The 25626-nt window shown below is 46.1% G+C and overlaps 1 protein-coding gene across 1 annotated transcript in view; it reads left to right on the top strand.

The window, feature by feature from the left end:
• The window catches only part of FRMPD4 (FERM and PDZ domain containing 4), a 551891-nt gene that overhangs the window by 490978 nt on the left and 35287 nt on the right, over positions 1-25626 (top strand). The window contains exons 5-8 of the mRNA XM_040634527.1: positions 9244-9289; positions 17426-17530; positions 20145-20252; positions 24956-25087. Coding sequence (XP_040490461.1) covers positions 9244-9289; positions 17426-17530; positions 20145-20252; positions 24956-25087 — 391 coding nt within the window. The remainder of the gene's footprint in view (positions 1-9243; positions 9290-17425; positions 17531-20144; positions 20253-24955; positions 25088-25626) is intronic.

Raw genomic sequence — 25626 nt, 5'->3', positions numbered from 1 at the left:
TATTTATTTATTTATTTATTTATTTATTTATTTATTTATTGAGAGAGCGTGAGAAAGCACACGCGTGTGCGGGGGGGGGCAGGAGGAGAGATCCCAAGCAGACTCCGTGCTTAGCACAGAGGCCAGTGTGTGGGGCTCCATCTCACAACCCCTGAGATCATGACCTGAGCTGAAACCAAGAGTCGGATGCCTAACCGGCTGAGCCACCCAGGTGCCCCTAAAAACAGTTTACAAAGTCCTGATGGACAGATGGCATTCCAGTTTTCTATAGCTGCCCCACAAATGTAAGGGCTTAATAAAAGAATTTCTTATCATGACTCTGCAGGCTGACTGGACTTATCCACATGGTTCTCACTGGTGTATCTCATGTGGCTGCTGTTAGGAGCCAGCTACAGCCGTAGCCACATACAGGCTTGTCTGGGCTGGACATCCCAGGTGGCTCCTTGCTTCCTGCGTTGTTGCTGGGCCCGGGCAGCTGACCCAGGTGCGGCTGGCCAGGCAAGTCCCCCTCTCTCCACAGTGCTTCTCCACATGGCCAGCTTCCTCACCACGTGGTGGTCGCAGGGCTGTCGGCCTCCTTACCTGGTAGCTGGCTTCTCAGTGAGCATTCCAAGATAGCCATGGAATGGGTGTCTGCAAGGCTTCCTAGGATTCTTCTAACCAAGGCCTGGGAGTCATGCAGTGTCCCTTCCACACTATTTCTGTTTATCAAAAGTAAGTCACAGAACTAGTCCAGATTCAAGGAGAGGAGACTACACAAGGTCTAGATACCAAAAGGTGTGGTTCATTGAGGTCTGTCTCTGGGGCCTCTGTATCTCAGATGGGAAAAGACGAACAGTTCAATCACCCAGTTTCTCAAGGAGAAGTCTTTAACCTATTGCTTCATAAGGATCTTTTCTTAAATTCTCTCCATTCTTCCGATTGGCTACCAAACTGGTGGGGGGTTTTTGCTCAGCAGTATAACCCCTCTCTCAAGGGTAAAATGGTACTGGGAGAGACACTATAGAGTTGGTAGCAGCCAAGCCGGTGCTCCTGGACGAGCGAACTCCTTGATCCATCTCTTCCGTCTTTGCTGCCCTGATGGCTATGGTGGCTTCATTATGCACATTTTCTTTGTCAGCATCCCCTGAACATAACTGAGAAATGACAAATAATCCCATTCTTTGCAGTTCTCAAAGTAAAGACACGGTTCAGCAACCATGTGTCGAGCGTTAATGTTTCCTAATGTCCATGACAGATCACACTTAGCCTTGATGTGTTGATCTGGTTTGAATACTTAGTCATTTGCTGGCTGTTTCCATTCTCTTCCAGCTAATGGCTTCACTACCTGTTAGGAATCAATACAATGGATAATTAGTGTCTCTCTCCAGAATGTTGGAAAGGTCAACTAGATGAAGCATTAAACCGCCAATCTAAGTAGTCCTGTGGCAACTTTTCTAAAGTGAAGGGCAGCATTATTTCCTCCAGCTTTGCCGGCAATTGACTAGGCGGGCGATGTGATGGCTGGTTCTCAGATCATAAAGATCTCAATGTTCTTTTCACATCTCCTGGTTCAGATAGAAAGAAAAAATAGAAAGGAAGCCACTGGGATACCAATAGACTAGGATTGCAGAAAGCCTCTTCTGAGCAAAGCATCGCTGAAGAAATGCTGTTATAATCATTTCTGATTTCCTTCATCAGTGGCTGTCCACCAGCAGAGAGTCTAAGGGCTGAGGTGCACACACTAGCTTGCAGAAAAGAATATTTTGCTAATCTCACCAAAGAACCCTGCAGTGCAAGAGGAAGAAAGAATCTTATGTGTGTGAACATTTACCTTGGAAGTGAGAGTTGCAATGCCCTTTCTCTGGGCCTTACCACCTTTCTTTCCAAATAAAAACACTGCCCATCAGTCTCTGAACTCACGTTAGAACGTCATGTTACAGTTTACCAAATCCTTTCATAGGTAGCCCTAAATTACTTCTTTATTTTGCCTTCCCATAGCCGAACCTTTCCGCCTTCATGGATTGATTCCTCACTTCATTTCTGAAGTTTAAGACTTCATAGCTAACTTGTTTGGGCTTTTTTTTTTTAAAAAGCAGGACTCTTGAATTTTGACATAAAATATCTTCCTATATATTTTAGTTATTTGGGCTTGGTTTTGTTTCGTTTTCTCAATCTCTGTACCAATTTCTGAGTTGATCAAGGGTTCTCTTTAGTCGGTACAGAAGGAAATATACAATAATGCATGCCCATATGATTACCTATTGCGACGTTAAATTCGTGTAAATATGAAGTGGAAAAGGCAGTGTAGGAAAGATGCCAAGCTATGCTGCTCTAAGAAAAAGACCACATCGGCTTTAGCTGCATGGTCGGAAGAGATTTGAACACTGAAAGCCTCATTAGAACCCTAGCTTTTCCTCGCGTCACTTTGCTTCCTGCAACAAAATCGCAGCCAGTGAAATTTACAAATGGGATGTGTCGCCAAAGTGTGACCTGCAACCACTGATGCCGGCTATCCCAAACATATTTCAAGGGAGCCCATCAAAAAGGGATAAGAGACTCTTGTTGAAGAATCAAAGGCCAATTTGATAGGAGCACTTTAGGGGAGGTCAGATTCTATTTTCCTCTGCAGATCAGCACTGTGGTTCAGGCATTTAAATGAAGTTTTTAACAACCTCAACTATTTCGAAACTATTGGTACTGCACTTTGAAACTACTCTTCAAAATAGAAGATTCACTTGGAATTTATTATGAAATAATACTTCTCTACACGTGCCCCTAACTGTGTTTTTTAACATCCCTGGCTGTCGCAGACCTTCATAAAAGGAAGTTATCTGCTTATTGGAATGCGGCATCTTCCATTCTCCATTCTAATCTTTCTGTTGAAGCGATTTTAAAATGGCTTAGATTCCCCCCCACACCCCCCAGGATCTTAGGGTTAGGAATTCTAAGAGATCCAAAACATTATGAAGTTAAGTCTTCTTGTCTGGCAGGTTATAATGAAATAATTATAGATGAGAGAAACAGAAGAAAGGGGCATTTCCAGTCTGGATGGTAAATAACATACTGGAATATTTTATTTCAATTCAAATTACTTCATCTATTCATTAATTGGTAAAGTTAAAATCAAGCTAGGTTGTGCTTCAGGCACTTTACAGAGAATTACTGCAGGCACAGAAACTTTTCTTTTTAAGATTTTATTTAATTGAGAGAGTGAGAGAGCATGAGGGGGGTGGGCAGAGGGAGAGGGAGAAGCAGCCTCCCTGCTGGGCAGGAAGCCCGATGCGGGACTCGATCCCAGGACTCAGGGATCGTGACCTGAGCTGAAGGCAGACGCTTAACCGACTGAGCCACCCAGGCGCCCCAGGCACAAAAAGTTTAAATGCCATAAATATAATATACATATTTTGAAAAATGTCTCCTATTTTTTAAATTGACAGGGTGTACTGAACAATGCTTTTCGCTGATGTTCCTTACCAGGAAAATCTCATGTGAAGTGAATTCATGGGTGGAGAGCCCTTTGAAGATACTTACAGTTCACTTGGTTATGAATCTTTCTCTTAGTGTGACAGACAGAACCTGACATGGCCCCCAATAATCCTTGCTTCTGGATATTCATAGTTTTGTGCATTCCACTTTCTTTTAGTATGGGTTGGACCTTTGATGTGCTTCTTACCTATAGAATATGGCAACGGTGATGGGATGTCACTTCTGTGATTATATTATATAAGATTTTAACTTCCATCCTGCCAGCAAACTCTCTTTTGTTGGTTTTGCTGAAGCAAGTTGCCATGTTGGAGTGGCCTGTGTAGCAAGGAACTAAGGGTGACCTCTAGCCAACTGCAAGCAAGGGACCGAGGTCCTTGGTCCAACATCTCAAAAAGGAATTTAATCCTGCCCAAAACCACAGAAATATGCTTGGAAGCAAATCCTTCCCAATCGAGATTTCAGATGAGACCTCAGCCCTGGGCAACACTTTGATGGCAGTCTCATGAGAGAGTTTTTTTTTTAAAGATTTTATTTATTTATTTGAGAGAGTGAGCGAGAGAGAGTGAGCGAGCATGAGCAGGGGAGGGGCAGAGGGAGAGGGAGAAGCAGACTCCCCACTGAACAGGGAACCATAGCCAGGGTTCAATCCTGGGACTCCAGGATCATGACCTGAGCCAAAGGCAGACACTTAACCAACTGAGCCAATGAGGCACCCCATCATGAGAGAAATTTTAAAAGAGAACCAAGTGAAGCCATGCTCATATTTCTGCCTCCTAAAACCTGGGCGATAATAAATGTGTGTCGTTTTAAGCCACTAAGTTTGTGGTAATCTGTTATGCAGCACCAGGTAACTAACAAAGCTAGCATCCGTGGTAGGGCAGAATAATGTTCCAACCCCCGAAGATGTCCACATCCTAATCCCCAGAGCCTGTGACTGAACATGTGATTCCATTAAGAACGGGTGTTTATCCTGAATTATCCAAGTGGACCCAATGTCATCAAAGGGTCTTTATAATTGAAAAAGGAAGGCAGGAGAGCCAGGGAGAAATTGGAAGATGCTATGCTGCTGGTTTTGAAGATGGAAGAGGGGGCCATGAACCAAGGAATCCAGGGAGGCTGCAGAAGCTGGAGAAGGCTCCAGAATGCGTGCAGCCCTGCTGACACCTTGCCTTTAGCCAGCGAGGCCCATTTCAAGCTTTTGACCCCCATTCTTTATAAGACCATAAATTTGAGTTGTTTGAAGCCCCTAAGTTCATGATAATCTATTATAGCAGCAATAGGAAGCTAATCCCATTTCTGTGCTTATTTGCTGAGCATCTGAGATGTGTAACAGGTGTCCTTCTCCAGGTACTTGTGTGCTCCTAACAGACTGCACCGGAGCTGGGAACATCTGCTTCCCTTTCCAGAAGTGAACAAATGAATACGGGGCCACTGGGCATTGCTCGGGAGGAAATTAGCATTTTTCCCACAGCCTCGTGTGCCCATCTAGTCTCCTGCCTGCCCCAGCGCCTCCTGTCCCTCACTCTTGTGTTTTCCTTTGCATTGATTTTTCTTAGAGCTCTGAGCACTCACTGTCTCAGTTAAGGATTGTTTGGACTCAACGAATAAGATCTATTCAAGTCAGTTGGAGGAAAGAAATTGGAGAGGAGTGTGGCACAGGGGTCTCAGAGGGTGGAATCCTACAGCAAGTGTGTTCTTCCTCTCCGCTGCCCGTTCATGACATCTCACCAGAGCCAGCTCCTCCTGAGCCCTCAACAAAACCTCAGGCAGGCCCCATCAGTGCTTCGAGCAGGTGTAGGGAAATTCTCCAGTCACTCGTACACTTGTAATCGCAACAGTTTGTAATCTGTAGTTTAAATGTTCAGTTGTCATATAAGAAACGAAACTCCCAATGCCATAGAACACCTTCCTTGTCCCAGTTTCGTTCCTGGGAAGCCTGCAGTGGGCTAAGGGGCATTCCCCAACCTTCTCTAGCTTTGGCTCCTTCCACATAGAAATGGGACCAGCACAGTGAGCTAAAAAGCAGGAGAGCTCTCACTTGATTGGCATCAACGTAATCTGGCACTGGTGTTTCTTCTTATCTATGGAGGATAATGCAAGTTGACTCTTGGGGGCCTGGGGGGCTCATTTGGTTGAGCAGCTGCCTTCAGCTCAGGTCATGATCTCGGGTCCTGGGATCAAGCCCCGCGTCAGGCTCCCTGCTCAGCAGGGAGTCTGCCTCTCCCTCTACCCCTCCCCCTGCTCATGCTTGCTCTCTCTCAAATAAATATATAAAATCTTAAAAAAAAAAAGTTGACTCTTTCCCTTGTGGGCATGTTTGTGGATTCCTGGAAGATTTCTCTGTTGGGTGGCTCCAACTGCAGCTGGCTTGAATCAGAGAGAACCCAGAGGCTGGCTATGTCCAATGCTTCTCAGCTTCTACATCTTTCTACCAAGGCTCTCTCAGCCCTAGAGCAGCTCAGCTGAGCGAGATGCCTTTATTCAATGACCGCAAGGTACCATTTCTACTGTATCTTCCACATATTGGCACACTCTAGTCCTGCCCCAGTGGAAGGGCGGGAATCTTGCAAACGTAGCCTCTATTCTTTGGGCATATGCTGCTTCCACCAGCCTCTCCTGGCTGCCTTTTTTGTTGTTGTTTTTAATTAAGCAATGAGTCCAGCTCGAGGCACATAAAGGGTTAAAGGTCTCAGACTCTGGTTTTCAATCCCTCCTTCAAAGACCTACAGCACCTTGCTTTGGCGGGTTAAGCTGATTGGCATCTATTGGCATGAGGCCTCAGCCGCCTCTGGCTCAGCCATCTGGCCATCGGGTAACATATGAACACATAGGGCTTCCTTCTGGTTGTTGTTGTTGTTGTGTTGTTGTTGTTTTACATGGTAGGATTGAGTGGAATCCTAAGGGGCCCAAAGCACTATGGAGTTCATTCTTCGTGTCTGGCAGGGGATAATTAAGTACTTGTAGATGAAAGGAAACAGAACTAAAAGCCCATTCCCGGAGCTGATAATAGTCCTATTGAGATTTTTCCGTGGGCTCTTTTCTTTCTAACAGGACGGTGGGAGCCAGGACTGCACCGGGGAGTACCGGCCTCTGTCACCTTTGCTCTTGCTCAGCCACGTGGCCCTTGGCTCCCAACACCCGTGTTTCTTAGTTCTGATCCTGCAGAGAGGAAATCCGGTTGGCTCACACCGACCTCTGGGTCCAATGAGCTGTGCCCCGAGGGCTGCTCCCCGGGTCAGAGCCTGCTCCCCAGGGCCCTCGGGGCGAGCCTTGGGCAGAGCACGCCCACTACCACGGCTGCCCAGTGCACAAAGGCTTCAGTCAACTGGGCTGTGTCCCATCTCTCATCGGCTGGGTGTTCCTTGTTTCCCTCGAACAAGGGGAACTCGAGTGAGAGCTGAGAAGCAGTACTTGCGTTGCTTTCTGAGTGTGTGCGTCTCTCCTGCAGACGTCTGTATGGAAACAGTGGGGGCTGGGGGATGGCGCTAGGTCCACCAAACGAGTGGTAGTTTGTGCAGTGGGACCACCCCAAAGAGTGGGGAGCCTGGTCCTCCATTGTCTTGGTGAGCAAATGAGGGGTTACTTCAGCGGTCTCCGAGACCCACGTCCCCTTCGGCAGTTCGTAGGTCTGCCAGCATACGTCTACCCCAGACCTCTTCATCCTCTTCCCGATTGTGAGCTCTTTATTAAGCCATACGTGCAGAGAGTGGAATTCATGAAACTCATCCGTTGGTGGTATAAACGATCATCATGGACCCATGGAAGGCCCCTCTCCTCTGATGTTGCTTATTAATATTCACACCCGCGCCTCTCTCCCCTGAGAGAAATCCCTTCAAACACGTTCAGTGCGTCCTCCCTGCTTTCGTACTGCACGCTTCCAAACGTGCGCTGCTTTTCGGTGCACGTGTGTTTCGTGCATTTGCGAATGGTGTTCTGTTTTGTACCCCATCCGGTTTCTTTTTTTTTTTTAAGATTTTATTTATTTATCTGACAAAGGGAGAGACAGCGAGAGAGGGAGCACAAGCAGGGGGAGTGGGAGAGGGAGAAGCAGGCTTCCTCCTGAGCAAGGAGCCCAACAGGGAGCTCGATCCCAGAATTCTGGGGTCATGACCTGAGCCAAAGGCAGACGCTTACCCAACTGAGCCACCCAGGTGTTCCCCCTCCACCACCACCCCCCGCCCCGTCCGGTTTCTTACCCTGCGTTTGAAGCGGCATCCCCAGAGTTACCAGGCACAGCTGAGCTCCTGCCTCTTCTCGTCCTTCCGTGGCATGCATCCACACACTTCCATGTCGCTCTCCTGTAGCTGGCCGCCAGCTGCTCTCTGGCACTTCACCCCCACACAGTCCTTACAGGCCAGCGGCAGAATTTCTTGGTGATCTAAACCAGAGGGGAAAGGCTGAGGTCATAGTGCACATGACACGGAGGTTTGCCTAGTGATGCCACAATGCCCCGCTGAAGCGCTGCACCCGTCCACACATTCAGCAGCAACGCGCGATCATTCATGGCACGCACTTCACTCCGCTTTGCTTATGCTGTTGCTGTTTCTCCATCTAATGGGAATACTGGCTGCGTACTTGTTACTGGAGATTTCTGCCCACCCTTGGCAACTGGGAACTCATGGGAGCCCACGGGCCACTGTCAACGAGGTGCTGTTCTCCCCCCATAATTACCATCACCCGAAATGTTCTGATACTTCTTTGAGTTTCTTGCCTTCTGTTCCTCCCTTCTCTGCTCTGCTGATTTCTCTCCTCCCCCACTGCACTCCTCACCTCCCAGTCCCTCACCCAGCGCTGCGATGGCCAGTAGTCCAGCCCGGTCCAACCCAGCCTGATGGGAGGGCGCCTAGCCACAGTGCAAAGACTGCTAGAAATACCATCTGCCGTGGCTTCTTCCAGGAAACGGCCTTGCAACAGATTCCCTTTACTTTATTCATTTGCACAGTAAATCACAAAAGCAGGTCATTCATTAAAACCTAAAGTAGGAAAAGTCGGCGTCTCCTCAACAAAGTGGCAATTGACCTCTCTCCTCAGGATGGAAAGGGAAGGAAGGAAAACTTATACCCACAGCGTGATTTTCCCTGAGGGGTTGAGTTATTTGTCAGGATTGGGTTATTTGGAGGAAATTAAATAAACCATGATATTGCCTTGTTCTGCTTCCCGCTTCAAGGTGTCCCCTGTCGTGAACACTGTTTCCCAGCAAGTGCCCATCTGAAATACTTAGCGCCCCAGCCACCTGGGCATTGTTGCCGTGGACCCGGGGAGCCACTCGGCGCGGGGGAGTGATATTTGCGGGGTGCTGTTTGCACACAAGAAACCCGCACGGACAGTTTTCTTTCATGCTGCTGACCCTGAGCAGATAATGATGTTATGAATTTTTAAAAATCGATTCCCTTTCTAGAAAATTAAAATCAAAAGGGGAGAATCAATGAGGAGGGTAGCGGAAAGTGCCGAGACTGTCGGAGTCGAGACTTCACAAACAGTCCTTCCCAGGGCGAGTGTTATTTCAAAGCCCTGCTGTTCGGCATCACAGATAATAGCGCCCAACATAAACCGCATGGGAAGCTTTCAATCGGGCTGTTTGTTACACTGGGTGAACACTTGATTTTGGTTTTCTCTGAGGTCTGAAAGCCCGTTTTTGAGCTTTTTGATTTACTCTGCCTGAGAGCCCAAGAAACGTTTGCCGAAACATCGCGCGTTGCATTTCAAAAGAACGCTGTCATGGAGGGTCCGGCCTCTGTGCATTTCACAAATATGTTTGTTTTTCTTCTCTTTCAGGAGCTGCAAAGAATCGATACTCCTCACTGTCATTCAGCCTTACCCTGTAAGTGTCCTGTGAGTAAAAGTGCCACTGTATGATCCCAGGATTCTGGTCCCCTCCTCCTCCCAGTCCGGGGAAACCGTGACGATGAATAACAGCAGAGAAAAACAGCGTGCACTCACCATATGAGTTCAGAAATCTTCATTATTTGTATTTTATACACCGCGATAGCGCAACCATTCATTGGAGAGAAAAGAAAGTAATGCATTTTCTGTATATCTTGAAAACCAGCTATTCAGTCTATGGGACTCACATCTGGAAATCACACAAGACTTGAGACTTTCTTATGGTTTCTAGTTTAAGAATCACAAATGGAATGGGAATGTTTAATCATAGGATGTTCTAGCCTAATTCTTTTTCATATCCCCTTCTGATTAATTTGGTAGATATTTCAGGGAGACCCCCCTTTAAAGTAGCTATTAGAGGAAATACAGCTGTCAGAATTTGATTTCAGCAGCCTTGGTCATGAGGGTGGGGAGTGATTAAAATCGTACTGCCTTTGGTTGCCATGATTTTTTTTTTTTAACAACTCTATCACGGTGTAATTTGTATATCCTAAAATCCACCCATTTAAGCGTACAATTCAATGATCTGTATAAAATTTACCAAGGTATGCAGCCATCACCACGGTCCCGTTCGAGGACACTTCCGTCAGCCCAATGAGAACTCCGTTCGCATTTACAGGGACTACGCCCTTCCCACCCTCAGTCCCGGGCAACTACGAATTGACTATTTCTATAGACTGGCTGTTGTTTGTGAATTCCATACACTGGCAGTCGAACTCAAAAATACTAAGGCAAATTTCTTCAGATTTTCCCCCAAACATTTATCATCGGTGCCTTCTGTGGCCTTTGCAGGGATTGTCAGAGATTCCCACCTGTTTACGCTTCCATTCTCTTCCCCGTGGAGTTGGAGGCTCTGCTAATGGTCTGTCTCCATCTCCTAACCAAACTGTTCCTCTCCCCTGTCCCAGCACTTTCCTCCTAAGCACTATGGCCTAAGCATTTCAGGCAGGAAAACATCCATGTTCAAGATTCTGATAAGATAACAAATAGAACTAACCAAGACAATAAATCGTGCCATCTGGGACATTGCTACTTAAAATAAAAGCTTAGTTTACTATTGTTACTTTTGGTCCCTGTCTGTGCCACAATTGCACACGCATGTCTGGATTTGAAAACCAAGGAGACGGCAGGATGTAAGAGAACCGAGATTTGAGATCTAGATTTGAGATCCCAACAATAGAACAGGTGACCCCCACACCTGCTCAGATTTCTGCATCTGTGTGAGAGGGTCACACCGACTCACGTCCAGGGGCTTCCCTGCTCCGCCATCTCATGATTCCGTGATTCCTTCCAGAGAAAGTACAGCTACACTGTTTCTGTTAACCAGATTGTCACTCACACTCACTTCAAATCTATCCACACTTCCTCATTTCTTGGCAGTGAACAAATAGGTTGGGTGAAGCCAATGGAAATGTCTACAATAACCGAATGGTTGACCAACTGTAAATTCCTGGTGGAACTTCCAGTTTGCCTTGTGTTTCCTGAATTTTCTCTTCCCACTTTGTAACCTCTTAGACATGCGAGATCAGAACCATTGGATTCCGAACCAGGTTATTTTTGCAATGTGAGGTAATGTTTTACCCCATGCAGTCAACTTGGAGAAAGAACAAGGAGTTTGGCATTGAAGTTAAGAGTTGTGTCTTGTGGCTTTGCTTGCTGTTTTTGCCATTTGAGTGTGCGTGACTGGTTATTCATATGAATATTCATTATTATCAGTGAGTCATGGAACTTCCTGTAGTAGATCATCTGGAACTTTCCAGGAGTTCTGGTGGCTGTTGCTGTTGAGCTGTAATGACAGTCAACATTTGGCCACAACATTCAGGAGCAAGTGTTTCATGTTCTTCTGCCCAACAGCTGCACCTCTGTGCCTCTCAGCACTCTCTCCCTGCTTGGTCATCATGGATGGAATCCTCATCTTTGACTTTCCTTGACCAGCCCACCTTCCTGAAATGTCCACCACATACTCCACCCCAACACCGCCTCGGCCTAGCCAAACCCTTCTCACCTTCCAAGCCTTGGCACAAGCCCTAAATGCTATCTCAGAGTTTCTCACCGTCACCACTGCCGACATGTGGCCCGGAGAACTCTGTGTTCTGTGGTGTCATTCCAGGCTCTACAGGATATTTAATAGTGTCTCTGGCCTCTACGCATTAGATGCCAGTAGTAGACTCTCCCCATATTGTGACAACCAAAAACGTCTCCAGGTATGGCCAGGTGTCCCTTGGGGGGGCGGGGATTACCCCCCACTTGGGAGCCACTGTCCCACCTAGAGTCTCCCCTCACTGATCCAGCCCAAAGTGGCTTTTTCCTCTGCAATCTGGGCATGGAAATGAAGGAATTGAACCCCCAAAGTGACTTAAATAGATTATATTCAGAGAGGAGAGAAGTTGGGAGAAGAGACTACACGTTGTTCCTTACATTTCTGTGTTTGGATTTTCCTACCGGCACCTTGCTTTTTAAAATACAAGAACTCACTGGGTCCCATTTACTTGCTGAACATTTCTCTCAGCAGCCGGGATTGGCATCCTGAAACAGATGACCCGTCGTTTGTTTATACAAAACAACATGTACAAATTCTACTTTTATTGCAGATAGTAAAAATTAGCATTTTACTTTATTTTGTACCTTGCTGGCCAGCATTTGTTATGTTGTATTTCTTCTGCCTAATAAGGTCCGGTCAAGACAGAGAGCCGATGTGTGCCCCTTCTTACCTCACTCCACATGGTCCCGGGGCACCCACAGTGAGCCCTGCTGTGGAAATTCCTGAGGCTTTCGAGAAGTCATTCTTAACAGGCTGCTGCCTTGTTTTTGAAGTATTATAGATGTCTCTCCCCTTCTACCATGTTTATTTCTTGGAGAAAAATTGTGGAAGTAGAGAAGGAAACACACACAAAAGCAAAGAAATACGTGTCAGCACATCTTCTCCTCAGAGACAAGCGGTGTAAACAATCGGCCTGTTTCCTTCCAGTCATTTGATAGATGCCTTGTCAGTGGTGGAGATCTTGGACATACAGTTTATTCTGCTCCTTTCACTTGGTCTGTCATAAGCATGGTTTCATACCATCGAGAATTCTTTATAAGCATCATATACGTGGCTGTAAAGCATTCTGTCGACTCAGGATTTGCTTCACCAGCACCCTCTCATTGAGCCCTTCCTACTGACCTCAGTGGTTTTCCCTTCTAATTCTGCACGCAACACCTTCGTGTAGAAGTCTTTATCTGCATCTAGTCAGTAGTTCCCCGTTCCATTACGATGGCATTCTAGAAAAGGAATTTCTGGATTTCTTACGAATTTTATTCCATCTTTTATACCATCTTCTTTCCTTGCACTGTTACCGTTTTTTATTACAGAACTTTCTTGGCTAGCTCCTTCCTCCTTTCCTTTGACTCTGCCTCCCGCAGTTCCCAAATCTCGAACTTCCAGAACTTCCTAGTCTAATGTGGCTTGAGACAGAGACTACTGAAAGAGCCTCGATTACCTCCCCTCACACAGTCCCAGCTCAGTGAGACTTGGGATAAGTCACTCTCCGTTCTGTGGTCCTGGAGCTACCACAGTTCACATTCACTCAGCTTTTTTCTAGGCCCAAGAGCTGAGGGACCGGCTTGCCTGCTTCTCCCTTCCTACCCAACTTCCAACTATGTTCCACACACCTCAGGGAGGCTACATATCTCCTCTGGGAGCCCATGTATTAGATGGTAGCAGGACCCGGACCGGACCCTCTTGCCATGTGTCATGCTGAGCATGCCGGCCACTTCCCAGCTGAGATCACCGGTGATTGTTCGCCCGTGGCTTTTCTCGGGCCACAGGAGGACACTCATGTGGCGGGCCACGAGGGCTGAGGAATTCACATTCCTGGACGAGCGGCCCCTCCGTCACGGATTGACGGGAGCTGGTGACTATATACCCCGGCTGTCTGTCTCCTCGGACGTTCTAACTCTGAGGCCTGTGGTCTGCCTCGTTCCACGAGGTCCCCAACAGCTTTAAGCTCCAGTTGCTTACAAGGTGACTGACTTACAGAATGCTTCATTGGCTTACTCTTCCACCCCGTCTCCCTTCCTCCTGCCCACCTGTGCGTGCTTCCAGGGAGCACTTTCCAGTCAGCCACCTGCTTTCGAACCCTTCTCTCAGGCTCTGCTGTGGGGAACGCCACACTACGTGCCCCGCTGATAATGTGGGCTTCTTAGACCTCACTGAATATTTGCTCCACGCCTACCTGCTATGTATACAGTACTCGAGACATGCAGGAATTGCAAATTTAAGACCTTAGGCTTTAGTTTCAGAAATTCTATCTTATTTATGTGATCCAAACAATGTTCTAGTGACTTCTAAGCATCTAAAAGCACCAAGAGGATGGCGCACATCTACTCTGGCCACCTTAGCAACAGCAAATTTGGAAAGAGGTGCAAGGTTGATTAGAGCCCTTCTAATCTTAAATTAATTAACAGCAGGAGAATCTGATTCTTTTAAATGGTAATTACTCGTCATTCCACCACAGGGACTGCAGGTTGCTAAGAATTAACTCGTCGGGTTTCTGAGCGGCGTATGTTGTATGTTTTTGAGCTGCAGAGGGAGATCTGAGTGAAAACTGCAGTCATGACGGGATTACATACCCCGCGTGCCACAAGTCACTCCGGCCAGTGGAATAAGCCATTATTTTGTTGACTCTAATTCAGTAACCTTCAGAATCAAAGAGCTTATCTTTTTGTTATCAAAAAGTAATTTTTAAAATGTATGTCAATTATATAAAATAGTCGCAAATCCAGGACAAGAAAAATGCCCTGGCATGAATTCTTGGCCTTTTATCCCAAGTCTGTTGACTTCAAAATACATGTAGAATAGTATTTACTTCACTACCTTGGCTGGCTGGGTTTCTTGCTGGTTCTCCTCATTTATCAGGTTTGTCATTAGGGCGGGGCAAATAAATCTGGGGACGAGGCTATAGGGGGCGGCATGCTATAGCTTCAGGGAGAAAGGAGCATCTCTGGCTTGACAGGTTCTGCCGTATGGGGTCACCTACTTTAGGGGCTAATCACCCTATTACGTCCATGGGAACATCAGTACCTTCAAGATGATACATCAAATGATAACCATAAGAAAAAATAAGCTCTTTGGAATGCTTTTTTTTTTTTTTTAAGATTTATTTATCAGAGAGGGAGAGAGAGCACAATCAGGGGGAACAGCAGGCAGAGGGGGAGTAAGAAGCAGGCTCCCTGCTGAGCAGAGATTTCCTCCCCCCCCCCCCCCATGTGGAACTCAATCCCAGGACCCTGAGATCATGACCTGAGCCAAAGGCAGACGATCAACCGACTGAGCCACCCAGGTGCCACTGCGAAATGCTTTTTTATTGAGGCAAGGAGTGACATAGATAGATCATTTTAGGAAAATGTGGCAAAGTATTACATTAAAAGATTCGGATGCACAGAGATTGAATCCACGTCCGTCCGTATCTGGCATTTGAGCACATGTGAGATCCTTCATTCGCCAACAATGCTGGAGCTGCGGGCTCCTTCAGCGTTCAAGCACCTCATCTAATTAGTAGCTTCTGTTCCGGGTAGCTTTCTTACGGCCGCTTCCCTTGTGCGAAACCCATTGTGCCAATGCAAATATCGCCTGCTTAAAATCATTAAGGGAGAATCATGTTTTCCTTTCGGCTAAAAAAATGGCATATCGAAAGCAGAGGAACTCACTACTGTATGATTTGTTCGTGAATCGTTACCAAACTCAGCCTATAATTACAGAGATACCGAGGAGAACACCACTGTCCCATCGCTTAAGCTCTGAAGTAGGACTTTTTTTTTTTTTTTTTTTTTTTTTTTAGTAATCTCTACACTCAACGTGGGGCTCCGAACGCTTGACCCGGAGATCAAGCACGCGCTCCACTGGCTGAGCCGGCCAGCGCCCCTGGAGTAGGACTTTTAAAAGTCCCGTTGAACATGTTCAGTGTTGTTGATCTTGAAGAGCCCCCATTTAGAGTCTTTTGAGTTCTTGGTTTTGTTTTCTTCGGTTGTGTTCTAAGAGGGCAGCCGTTCTCTGAAAACATCTTGCGTAAATATGGGAATGAAAACTCTGGCAGCCAAACCATTCGTTCATCCATCCAGGCCCTAAGACACTGATCAGAGCAGAGGGTGGGATTCATGTGGAAGGAGAACTTGAGATAGCAGGATTTTTTCCAATATTCAAACAAAACTCCACCTGGGAATAGACATACACGTATTTTATCGTGTTTTTTTCAACAGTGATTTTGTCTTCTTATATTAAGATACACATAACATAAAGCTACCATTTTCACTCTTTTAAAGTGTTCAAATCTGTGACATTAAGTGCATCCACCACCTTGTTCAACTGTCGCTGCTGTCTAGTTCCAGAACCTTTTCAGGACCCCAATAGGAAACCAACTCCACAGACGTTAGTCATTCCCCATTCCCCTCCCCAGCCCAGGGCAACCACTAATCTACCCTCTGTCTATACGGATCTGCCTGTTCTGGACAGTTCATGTAAATGGAATCAAATCCTACAATACGTGGCCCTTCGTGTCTGCTTTCTTTCACTCAACTTAATGTTTTTGAGGTCCATCTATATTGCAGCATGAACCGGAAGTTCATTCCATTTTATGGCTGAATAATATTCCATTGTATGGATGTGTAATTTCTTTCTCCATTTCATCATATTGTTTTAATTGATCTCAAGTGCACTTGTATTTGACAAAGATGGGAACCTTTTTCATTTTTACTTGAAATTCAAAGTATGGGACACACTAGTTAGCTTTTGTGCCTCGAGATTAATACAGTACACAGAAAGTTGAGCCTCTGTGTTGTTCTAGAGTCAATTACTGGGATTTTTTTCCACAACAGTCTGAACCTCTTAGGACTACATACCATGAAAACCAGTAGGTTGGACAATTTGCAATTTGCAGTATTTGATGATTTTAATCTATGAAATAGCAATTTTGTGATTCAAACTAAATATTTACCTGTATATTAGGTGCAATAGAGAATGTAGTCCTTTTTTTTTTTTTAAAGACTTTATTTATTTATTCGACAGAGATAGAGACAGCCAGCGAGAGAGGGAACACAAGCAGGGGGAGTGGGAGAGGAAGAAGCAGGCTCATAGCGGAAGAGCCTGATATGGGGCTCGATCCCATAACGCAAGGATCACGCCCTGAGCTGAAGGCAGGCGCTTAACCGCTGTGCCACCCAGGCGCCCCGAGAATGTAGTCCTTTTTAAAAATAAACAAATGGTGCCTGCAACATGGTAGACCCCGCCCAAACGTGAGTTCCCTTCTCCTCAGGCTTCATTAAAATTACCCAACAAGGACGATTCTCAGATGGAGTAAATTGACCAGGACGGTGCAGCGAGAGCTCGCTCTGGATCACAGTACGCTTCCGAGCAAGTTGCCCTCTTGCACGTTTCATTTCTGAGGAAGGAAAATTGAGTCACTCAGCTCCTCTTTCCAATAAAAGACAGTACAATTGACCCTTGAACAACATGGATGTTGGGAGCATCAACCCCCGTGCAGTCAAAAATCTGCATGTAACTTTTGACTCCCCCAAATCTTAACTACTGATAGCCTACGGTTGACCAGAAGCCTTACCAATAACGTAAACACATATTTTGTATATTCTGTGTATTAGGTACTGTATTCTTAGAATAAAGCATTGATGACAGCTCAGGCTGTGATCTCAGGGTTGTGAGATCGAGCGCTGCACTGAGCATAGAGCCTACTTAAGATTCTCCCTCTTCCTCTGCCCTTGCTGTCTTTCTCACTCTCTTTCTCCCTCTCTCTCTTCCTCTCTCAAAAAAAGAAAAATAAGATCCCCGGGAACGTGCGCCGTAAGAACACAGAGCATGCTGTTTGCCGTTCTGGTCTGCTGACTAAATCAAAGCTTCTACTTTATGAGCATGACAGGGTTTTGATTGCTTCCGGGATCTGTGTTTTGTCCTCGAATTGGACATGCACTAAACATACTTTTTAGCAAAAATATTGCATATTCGAGAGGCTAAAGCTAGGAAACAAGTGTTCCAGGGTTTGCATTATGTTCCCAATAATCATATCCAATGTTTTCTTTTTTCTAGTCTCCCAAGTCAGCATTTATTAGTGCTGCCAAAAAGGCAAGATTAAAGTCCAATCCGGTCAAAGTGCGGTTCTCCGAGGAGGTCATCATCAATGGCCAAGTGTCGGTGAGTTGACTGTTGCCTGCGTGCGACTCAGAGAGAGTGGCCAAAATAGGGGCTTTGCACAGAACACAGCCAGTCGCCCCACTGGAATGGTCAGTTGAGAAGTCATGGTCGGATTTCACAGGACAGCTGAATCTCAGAATTATAAAGGGCTTGAGAGATCACCATGTTGTGCCTGATGCGTTCTCTCGAGCGTATCCAGAATATGTAGTCGTCCCGTGTTTCTTCGAATGCTTCCAGTGTTAAAGACCTCACTACTTCGCAAAGGAGTTCATGTGATCTGAGATCCCTGGCATTGCCCCATATTGAGTAAACTAGGCCTCTTTGAAACTTCCACCTGCTTCTTCCCATTATGCCAACTGAGCATGCTTCCATTATATATTTTGAGAAAGGCTTCCCCTAAGTTTTTCCTTATTCAAAATTAAATGTCTCTATTCTTTTCACTAATGAAAATGGAAAGAAGTTAAGATGCCGGGAAAGTGAGGAAATACTGCGTGAATGTCCATCAGTAGGTCCGGGTGGAAATCATGATTGCTCAGGCACAGAATTCATCTTCAGAATGAATACTGCAGACGTCAATAGGATGCTGTATTTTCCATTTTTCCCCCAGGAAAATCTAGCCTCGTGTTTATAGTTTTTTAGAAAGCGGTCATCTAAGGCACTAATCGTTTCTGGACCTCTGAAATACCAGCTTCTGTTGTCGAGGTTATGTTGTTGCTGGTGCTGGTGGTTAAAATCTCATCCATGACATGTTTGCGAGGGGTCACAAACTCTTCCCTGAGGGTGGTCCTGGATCTGAATTTGAAGATGTGGGCCCGCACATCCTGAGCGAGGCCCTCCTGGTCCGAGGGTCTCCTTGTCAAAACTTGCTGACCTGTGTCTGCCCCGCTTGGAGTCCGGGGGTCAGCCGGTTAATCTGTTCAACTACGTGGTGCTTGTGGGAGGGGCCTCAGGCTGTCACTGTGCTGCCCTGGGAGCATTTCAGTTGTGGCCTTGTCCTCCCAATTGCCATCTCCCACCCCATTTCCTCTGCCCCTGTTCACCCCATGCTGTTCTGCTCACCACAGTGCATCCCTGTCCCTCTGGATGCAGTTAGCATCCATTAGCATTTCACAAGACAAAGCCGGAAGGTTCCAGTCACAGAGGAATCACGGTATCACAGAAGGTCATCTGAAACTTACCCCATCATTTCTCAAGCTTCCGAGCATGAGATTGGGCAATCAGTTTATGTGTCTTTAGAGAGAATATGATTCTAGAAGGTGCTATGGCATTTACTTCATCCTGGATGTAATAGGGCTCATTCAAGGCAGCTGGTGTGTGAGGACAGCTCTGGGGGTCAGTCATCACCTGCAGCCCCCCGCTGCCTCCTCACAGGCCTGTGTGTGTGGCAGGGACGTTCAGTCACATGTCTGCTCCTCAACCTTTGGGACCATCTTCATGTCCAGCCTACTCTTGCTGTACCGAGTCATCGCGTGTCTCTTCGTGTGGACTTGGAGCCAAACCCACTCCGTGAATTGGGTAGCAAGAAAGTCACGTGTCAAGTCCACAGGAGGAGAAAGGAGAGAGAGGAAACTCAGAGAAAGGAACAGAAGAGTCTCTTACAGAAATACTTAGGGATTGGATTCTCATGGACTAGCTGTAGGACATTAGCCAATCTCTGGACATCTTGTCTTCAGTTTCTTCATCTGTAAAACAAGGGACATAGGCTTTCATGATTGCTGAGTTCCGCTTGACTTCTCTGACCCCATGACCAGCTGTATGTGAGAAAGGATTGGTGGAACTCATCCCACATGCCTTCTTTCTTCCCCTGCCATCTCTCCCTACTTTCGATTAAAGAGAAAATTCAAAGGAATACGTTTTTATTGTTAATTTTTGGTCTTGTTCCAAATATCTCTTTTTGAATTATTTTTAAGTTACGATGTTTGTTATAGCCTCAGTGTTTTCGTCTTTAACTCACTAACCCATTCCTTAAATGTTCCCTTTGAGTTTAAGGAACATTTCTAAATGGGTTAAAAATTGTTCCATAAAGGGGCACCTTCCTGGCTCAGTCGGTGGAGCGTGCAACTCTTGATCTCGGGGTCATGAGTTGGAGCCTCATGTTGGGCATGGGGCCTCCTTTAAAAAAATTGTTTCCTAAAACAGCTTTATACTTCAAGCTTGTTATTGCTTGTTACTCACATTGCATGAGCTCTGCCAGGCGCCAAAGGCACCGCATCAAACACCATCATTGCTGGTCCCCGTTCTTTTCAAGATAGGCTGCTCTGCTGAAGCCTGGGCGTGTTGTCCTAAGCATTGTGGCTTCATTACGAAGGAATTATTTCCTTCATTGGGTTTTCCGATGGGAAACCTTGACTTTTAAAAAACATTCATCTGATTTACTTCCTGATGGAAAAAAAGTTCTTTTATTTGCATCATCTGAGTTATTTGTAGCTGCAAAAGGAGAGTTTTGCTATGAAGAACTGAACCCAGATATCACCGGAGGGACGCCTTTTAGCCTTAGAGAGTTCCCTTTTTTTTTTTTTAAATGCTGCGATGAGAATACATTGTAGATGTATGCTGCTTCTGCAAAGAGCAGAATGCTCATTTGACCTTCTTTTTTGTCGCTGTCATTAAACAGGAAACCGTTAAGGATAATTCACTTCTTTTCATGCCAAATGTTTTGAAAGTGTACCTGGAGAATGGACAGACCAAATCATTTCGCTTTGACTGCAGCACCTCCATAAAAGTAAGTAGACCCACTAAACTCCACGTGGACGCTGGCAGGTATGGCTTGGAAGTCCCACGGCCGGCCTCGCGTGGCAGCACCTGCTTTCAGAACTATGTTTATCTCTGAGATCTTTGGTTGCTTCCAAATAAGGTAGTGTGTGAGTACTTAAAAACAGACTGGAAAAGAAAAAGCTTAAACTAAGAAGGTTCTGCTTGTGCCTGCGTGTGTGTGTGTGTGTGTGTGTGTGTGCGTGTTGCAAAATGATATGATATGTTCTCAGTGACGAACCACTAGGGCTATCATCATTTTAATGCAACTCCAGTTAATTAAAAGAACGTGACTATCCCCAAAAAGGCTTGGCACCCTGCCTAAAGCCAGTAGGATTTCTTAGCAATGTCAGCCCCCAAGAAGATTAAGATGCTAGCTGTTAATTGAATATCTGCTCCTTTGGTGTCCAGCAAAAACAAGGGGTAGGATAATATAAAGATAACATTTACTTTTAATTGCTGTAACCAATTTCATGGAAATGGCACCTAAAAAGACAGAAATGAGGCACGCGTCTTAGGAGAAGGGGTGAGAAGGAAGCGTCACAGAGCAACCCTATTATTGCAGAGCCATAGGTGAGTTGTACGAAATGCATATTATAACCAAGCAGATGGGTTCTTTCCCCCCATGCTTCCTTCCTGGGGAAAAAAGTGCATATTCTATTTTTTATTGGGCAAAAGTGTGTGCAGAAATTGATTGCTCCCTAATGCTCTAGCAGCCTAAAATAGGCTTTCTTCAAATGGCACAATAAAAGAGATTTTATTGAGGTTTTTAAAAAAAGTGCCTAGTGATGATCTGTACAATAATGTATCAAGAGAGTATCGGGTCTGTGTTAAAAACGTCTGTCAATAGTCAACCCCTAATTCTCAGTTTTGTAAATTAGTCAGCGTAGACCTTACGAGGGGAAGCATTTCTGCAAAGGCCCGCTCCCTTATTGCCATGATGCCAACAAGCAGTCTGTTTGGAATTGCTTTAAATAGGGGCTGATGTAGCAGGTAATAGGGCAGACAGTATTCTAGGTTGATGATGGAGCGTCTAAGCTATCCTTAAATCCTTCCACAATGAACCATCAACTTCGTGCAAGACTGCTCATTTTAAATGCGGGTGACTGACAAAGTCCTTTTCCCTTATTCCCACTCAAAATCCGTGTATGGCAAGGTGTTCCTCTTATTATTATCTACTAGCTTAGAGGTGGGCAGACTTCTGGAAGGAGAGTAAACATTTCCAGCTCTGTGGCCTATTTGATCCCCCCCAAAACTACTCGGCTCTGTTGTTGTGTCCTCAAAGCAGCCATCGACGGTGGGCTTGGGAGCTCCTCAAATCCACCCTCTGTTCCATAATTCACTTGAAGGACTCACAGAACTCGGCAAATTGTTATAAGCACAGTTATAGGGTTTTTTTTTTTAAAGATTTTATTTATTTGAGAGTGAGCAAAAGCGAGAGAGTTCACAGAGCGAGAGGGAGAAGCAGACTGCCCGCTGAGCAGGGAGCCTGGATCCCAGGTCCCCAAGGTCATGACCTGAGCCGAAGGCAGGCCCTTAACCCACTGAGCCACAGTTAGTTTATCACCACCAGACGATCCAGGTTAAAATCACCAGTGGGCAAAGCTGCATAGGGCAGGAGAGTTTCCCAGCTTATCGTTTCCCAACATCCTCTCCCTGTGGAGTCCTTCGGACCTCGCTTATTTCTCCCAGCAATCACATGTGACAACATGTATGCCGTACTGCCAACCGGGGAGGCTCACCTGAGCCTCGCTGTTCAGAGTTTTTGTCAGCAGTTGGCCACATACACAAGCCGAGCACCTGTGTGGCTAACTCTAGTATCCCGCTCGACCAGAGGTCGCGCTGGTAATCACTTGGCCCAAGGTCCTCACGTTGTTGGCATAGGCTCTCTCTACCTGTCTGGCTCCCAGCTGAATGGACACTCCTATCAGGCACTACACTCCGAGGGCTTACAGTTTACCTCCCAGGAGCCAGGAAGCAAACCTTTCTTTAGGCAAGACAACTTGTTTCCTACCCAGAGGATATGTAAATGAATGGGCGTGGCCAGATTGGACGCTGGGGCCAGGCCGCAGTTTGCAGAGCCCCAAGGTAACCCATAGCGTTGCATTATTAGAACTCCCTCTGCCACCACGGCTTGGTCTATGATACCACGTGGTCAGGAAAGCTCCTTGGCCTTAGACCCCCTCTCCCATCTGAAGATCTAGGTCAAGACTTGAATTCATTCCTTAACAGAAATGCCTCTAAATTTCAAAGAGAGCCCTGTTGTTAATTCCCTCTGGCCTTTTCCTTAGGAACCCACACTAAAGTGTGTTCAATTTCCCTGAGGGTGGCAGATGGCGACAAGAAGACAGGGGACAGCAAATTCAAGCTCGCTTTGCTTGTACCTAACAGCTTTGCTGTCGCTGCTGACACAGGTTGGGAGGCGTAAAATAGAAGGAGTAGAGTTATGAAAGGGATATGACACTGTTTAATAAAAATTGCCAAAATTCTTGCTATAGAATCACCGTGAGGAAAAACTATTGCTATCGATTTTCCGGTGTGCTCCCTGGTGTTTCAGGAGACTGTTTTATAAAGTGTGTGTTGCCACACACACAGGCTGGTTTTGTTTGTTCTTTTCTGGGCCTTGAACAAAACTTATGACACAGAGAATCTTTTTGTGAAATTCAATATATAGTCAAGGCATTTCTGTTGAATGATGTCTGTGGTGGCGAGTGGGTGTGGGGACCTTTGTGTTAAAGGGGCCTGGAGAAGGGCGCCAGGCTGACTCAGTCAGTAGAACACGCCACTCTTGACCTCAGGGTTGTGAGTTCAAGCCCTACGCCGCGGGTAGCGTTTACTTAATAACAAAAAATAAACAACAGCCAAAAAAAAAAAAAAAAAACATTAAAGGAGACTGAAGAAATTGAGAAAGGTCTACAGGGAAGAATCAAAATTCCAGAAAGATCAGTTAAAAAAAACGACGACGACAACAAACCTCTATGTGTTGCAGGGTTTTTCTATCTTGATATTGTTGATGTCATTGTTGATTTGGACCAGGTAATTCTTTATTGTGGGGCCTGTCCCGTGCATGGTAAGATGCTTAGGTGTATCCCTCAATATTGACAGCAGCCCCTAGCACCACAGATGTCTCCAGAAATTACCAATTGCTGTGAGGTAGAATTGCCCCGGGGTGGAAAAGCACTGCTCTTTGGGACTTTTAGCATCTGAGTATAAATTATCTTGAAGAGAGATCATTTACTAGTTTTCAAGTACATGAAAAAAATGTGGTTCTTTTTTTCCTTTTCAAAGACAGCTGTTTTGCCTTGCAGTAAGCATGTATTGTGTATAGCACACCAATCTGATCATAAATGTTTAATCCCGTAAAGGATGGCTCACAAAGCTTGCTCATTCTACTTTCCCCAGGGACTTAAAATAATACACGTATTGTGTATATTCTTATAGTGCCCTAACTCTGTATCAAACAGTGCTTCAATAAATGTGTGCTCTGTGTGAACTCATTTAGTCCTTATATCGATTCTGAAGCAGGTATTAGTATCATCCCCAGTTTATATAGATAAGGACATGAAGACACTTAGAAATCAAATAACTTGCCAGAAGCTGCACAGCTTACATGAAGTGAGCTGGGAGTAGAAACCACTGTTTCCAGAGCCCACATTCCTGACCACTACTGCATTCTCTTACCAGAAGGAGAGATTATGGGAGCCTGGGTGGCTCAGTCGGTTGAGCGTCTCTTCTTTGTTGTTTAAGATTTTATTTCTTTATTTGAGAGAGAGCGTGCCAGAGAGACAACACAAGCAGGGGGAGCAGCAGAGGCAGAGGGAGAAGCAGGCTCCCCACCGAACAGGGAGTCCAATGTGGGGCTTGATTCCGGGGCCCTGAGGTCGTGACCTGAGCCAAAATCGAGAGTCAGACTCGGGGCACCTGGGTGGCTCAGCTGGTTAGGCCTGCGCCTTCGGCTTAGGTCATGATCCCAGGGTCCTGGGATCAAGTCCAGTGTCAGGCTCCATGCTGAGTGTGGAGCCCGCTTAACATTCTGTCTCTTCCTCTGCTCCTCCCCTCGCCCCCTCTCCAGCTTGTGCACGCTCTCTCTCTCTTAATAAAAACAAAAGCAGAAACTAAAAACCAGAGGTGTAGACTAGGGATCAGCAAACGTTCTCTGTACAGGACCAGAGAGCAATATCTTAGGCTTCACAGAGCACACAGTCTCTGCTGCCGATGCAAAGGACAAGAGCAGCCATAGACAATACATAAACAGATGAGTGTGACTGTGTTTCAATAAAACTTTATTTACACAAACAGACGGTGGGCTGGATTTGGCACGCAGCGGGTATTTTGCCCACGCCCTAGGGTAGAGCACTTCCCGAGGTGGTTTCATTGCCGCCCCCATTTGGAAGAAAGGGGACCTGAACCAACTCCACTCCACCCTCTGTTGATCAGCTAAGTTCAGTGAGCCCCTCCTCCAGCTCGCCACCTTGTCGCCGCCCTGTTGCTGAACTCCATAGTGATTTGGGGTGGTGGGCGAGGTCAGGAAAAGGAGCACCAAGCTTCGGAATGAACCAAAGGTGTAAAATGTAGAGATCTGAAGCCTGTCTGTGCCACATCTTCAGTCCCGGTGAGCTCTGCAAGAGCGCCATGCTGATTTTGATGGCATCTTGTCCATGTTTCCTCTGTAAGGATGTCATCCTGACTCTTCAAGAGAAGCTTTCCATCAAAGGCATCGAACACTTCTCCCTCATGCTGGAGCAGAGGACGGAAGGGGCCGGAACCAAGCTGCTCTTGCTTCATGAACAGGAGACTCTAACTCAGGTGTGTGAAGTTACACCCCCAGGTGAGGGCAGAAATTACACCCGCCGGTGAGAGCAGAGGCTGCCCGGCCCCAGAATTCCCCTGTCCTCGAATCCTTTAAATGTACCCACTGCAGCCCCGGGTATCTCCACTAACGAAAGCTCTGGTGTTCATAATGGGTTTTACAGCTCAAGGTAACGTTTCCCTCCTTTGTCAGTTTTTCATAGACTGTCAGTCGGCGTCACATATAGAGCTGTCAAAGGCTCGACAACCACTCACTGGGAATATGGCTCTGTAGGATCATAGTCTATGTTATGGGAAATGACTCGTTCACCTGTTTTGCTCATTGATCTCTTGAAACCGTTCAAAAGAAACAGCTTCTGAGATTACTTAAATGAAACCAACATCGTATTCGCTTGTCTTAAATTCTGGGTGCATACTCGCGACTGTTTGTGGAAGCTCGAAATCCCTGCCCCAGTGCCGCCACTGTAAATAAGTAATCCACCAGTGCGTCCCCGTTGCTGCTTACCAAAACGCCAGCCCCATCTGTTCTTGGCTGC

This window comes from Ursus maritimus, assembly GCF_017311325.1.
Source record: "Ursus maritimus isolate PB19 chromosome X unlocalized genomic scaffold, ASM1731132v1 scaffold_X1, whole genome shotgun sequence".
Classification (NCBI taxonomy): domain Eukaryota; kingdom Metazoa; phylum Chordata; class Mammalia; order Carnivora; family Ursidae; genus Ursus; species Ursus maritimus.
Note: the sequence above shows the minus strand (reverse complement) of the source record. Positions and strands in the feature narration are given on the sequence as shown.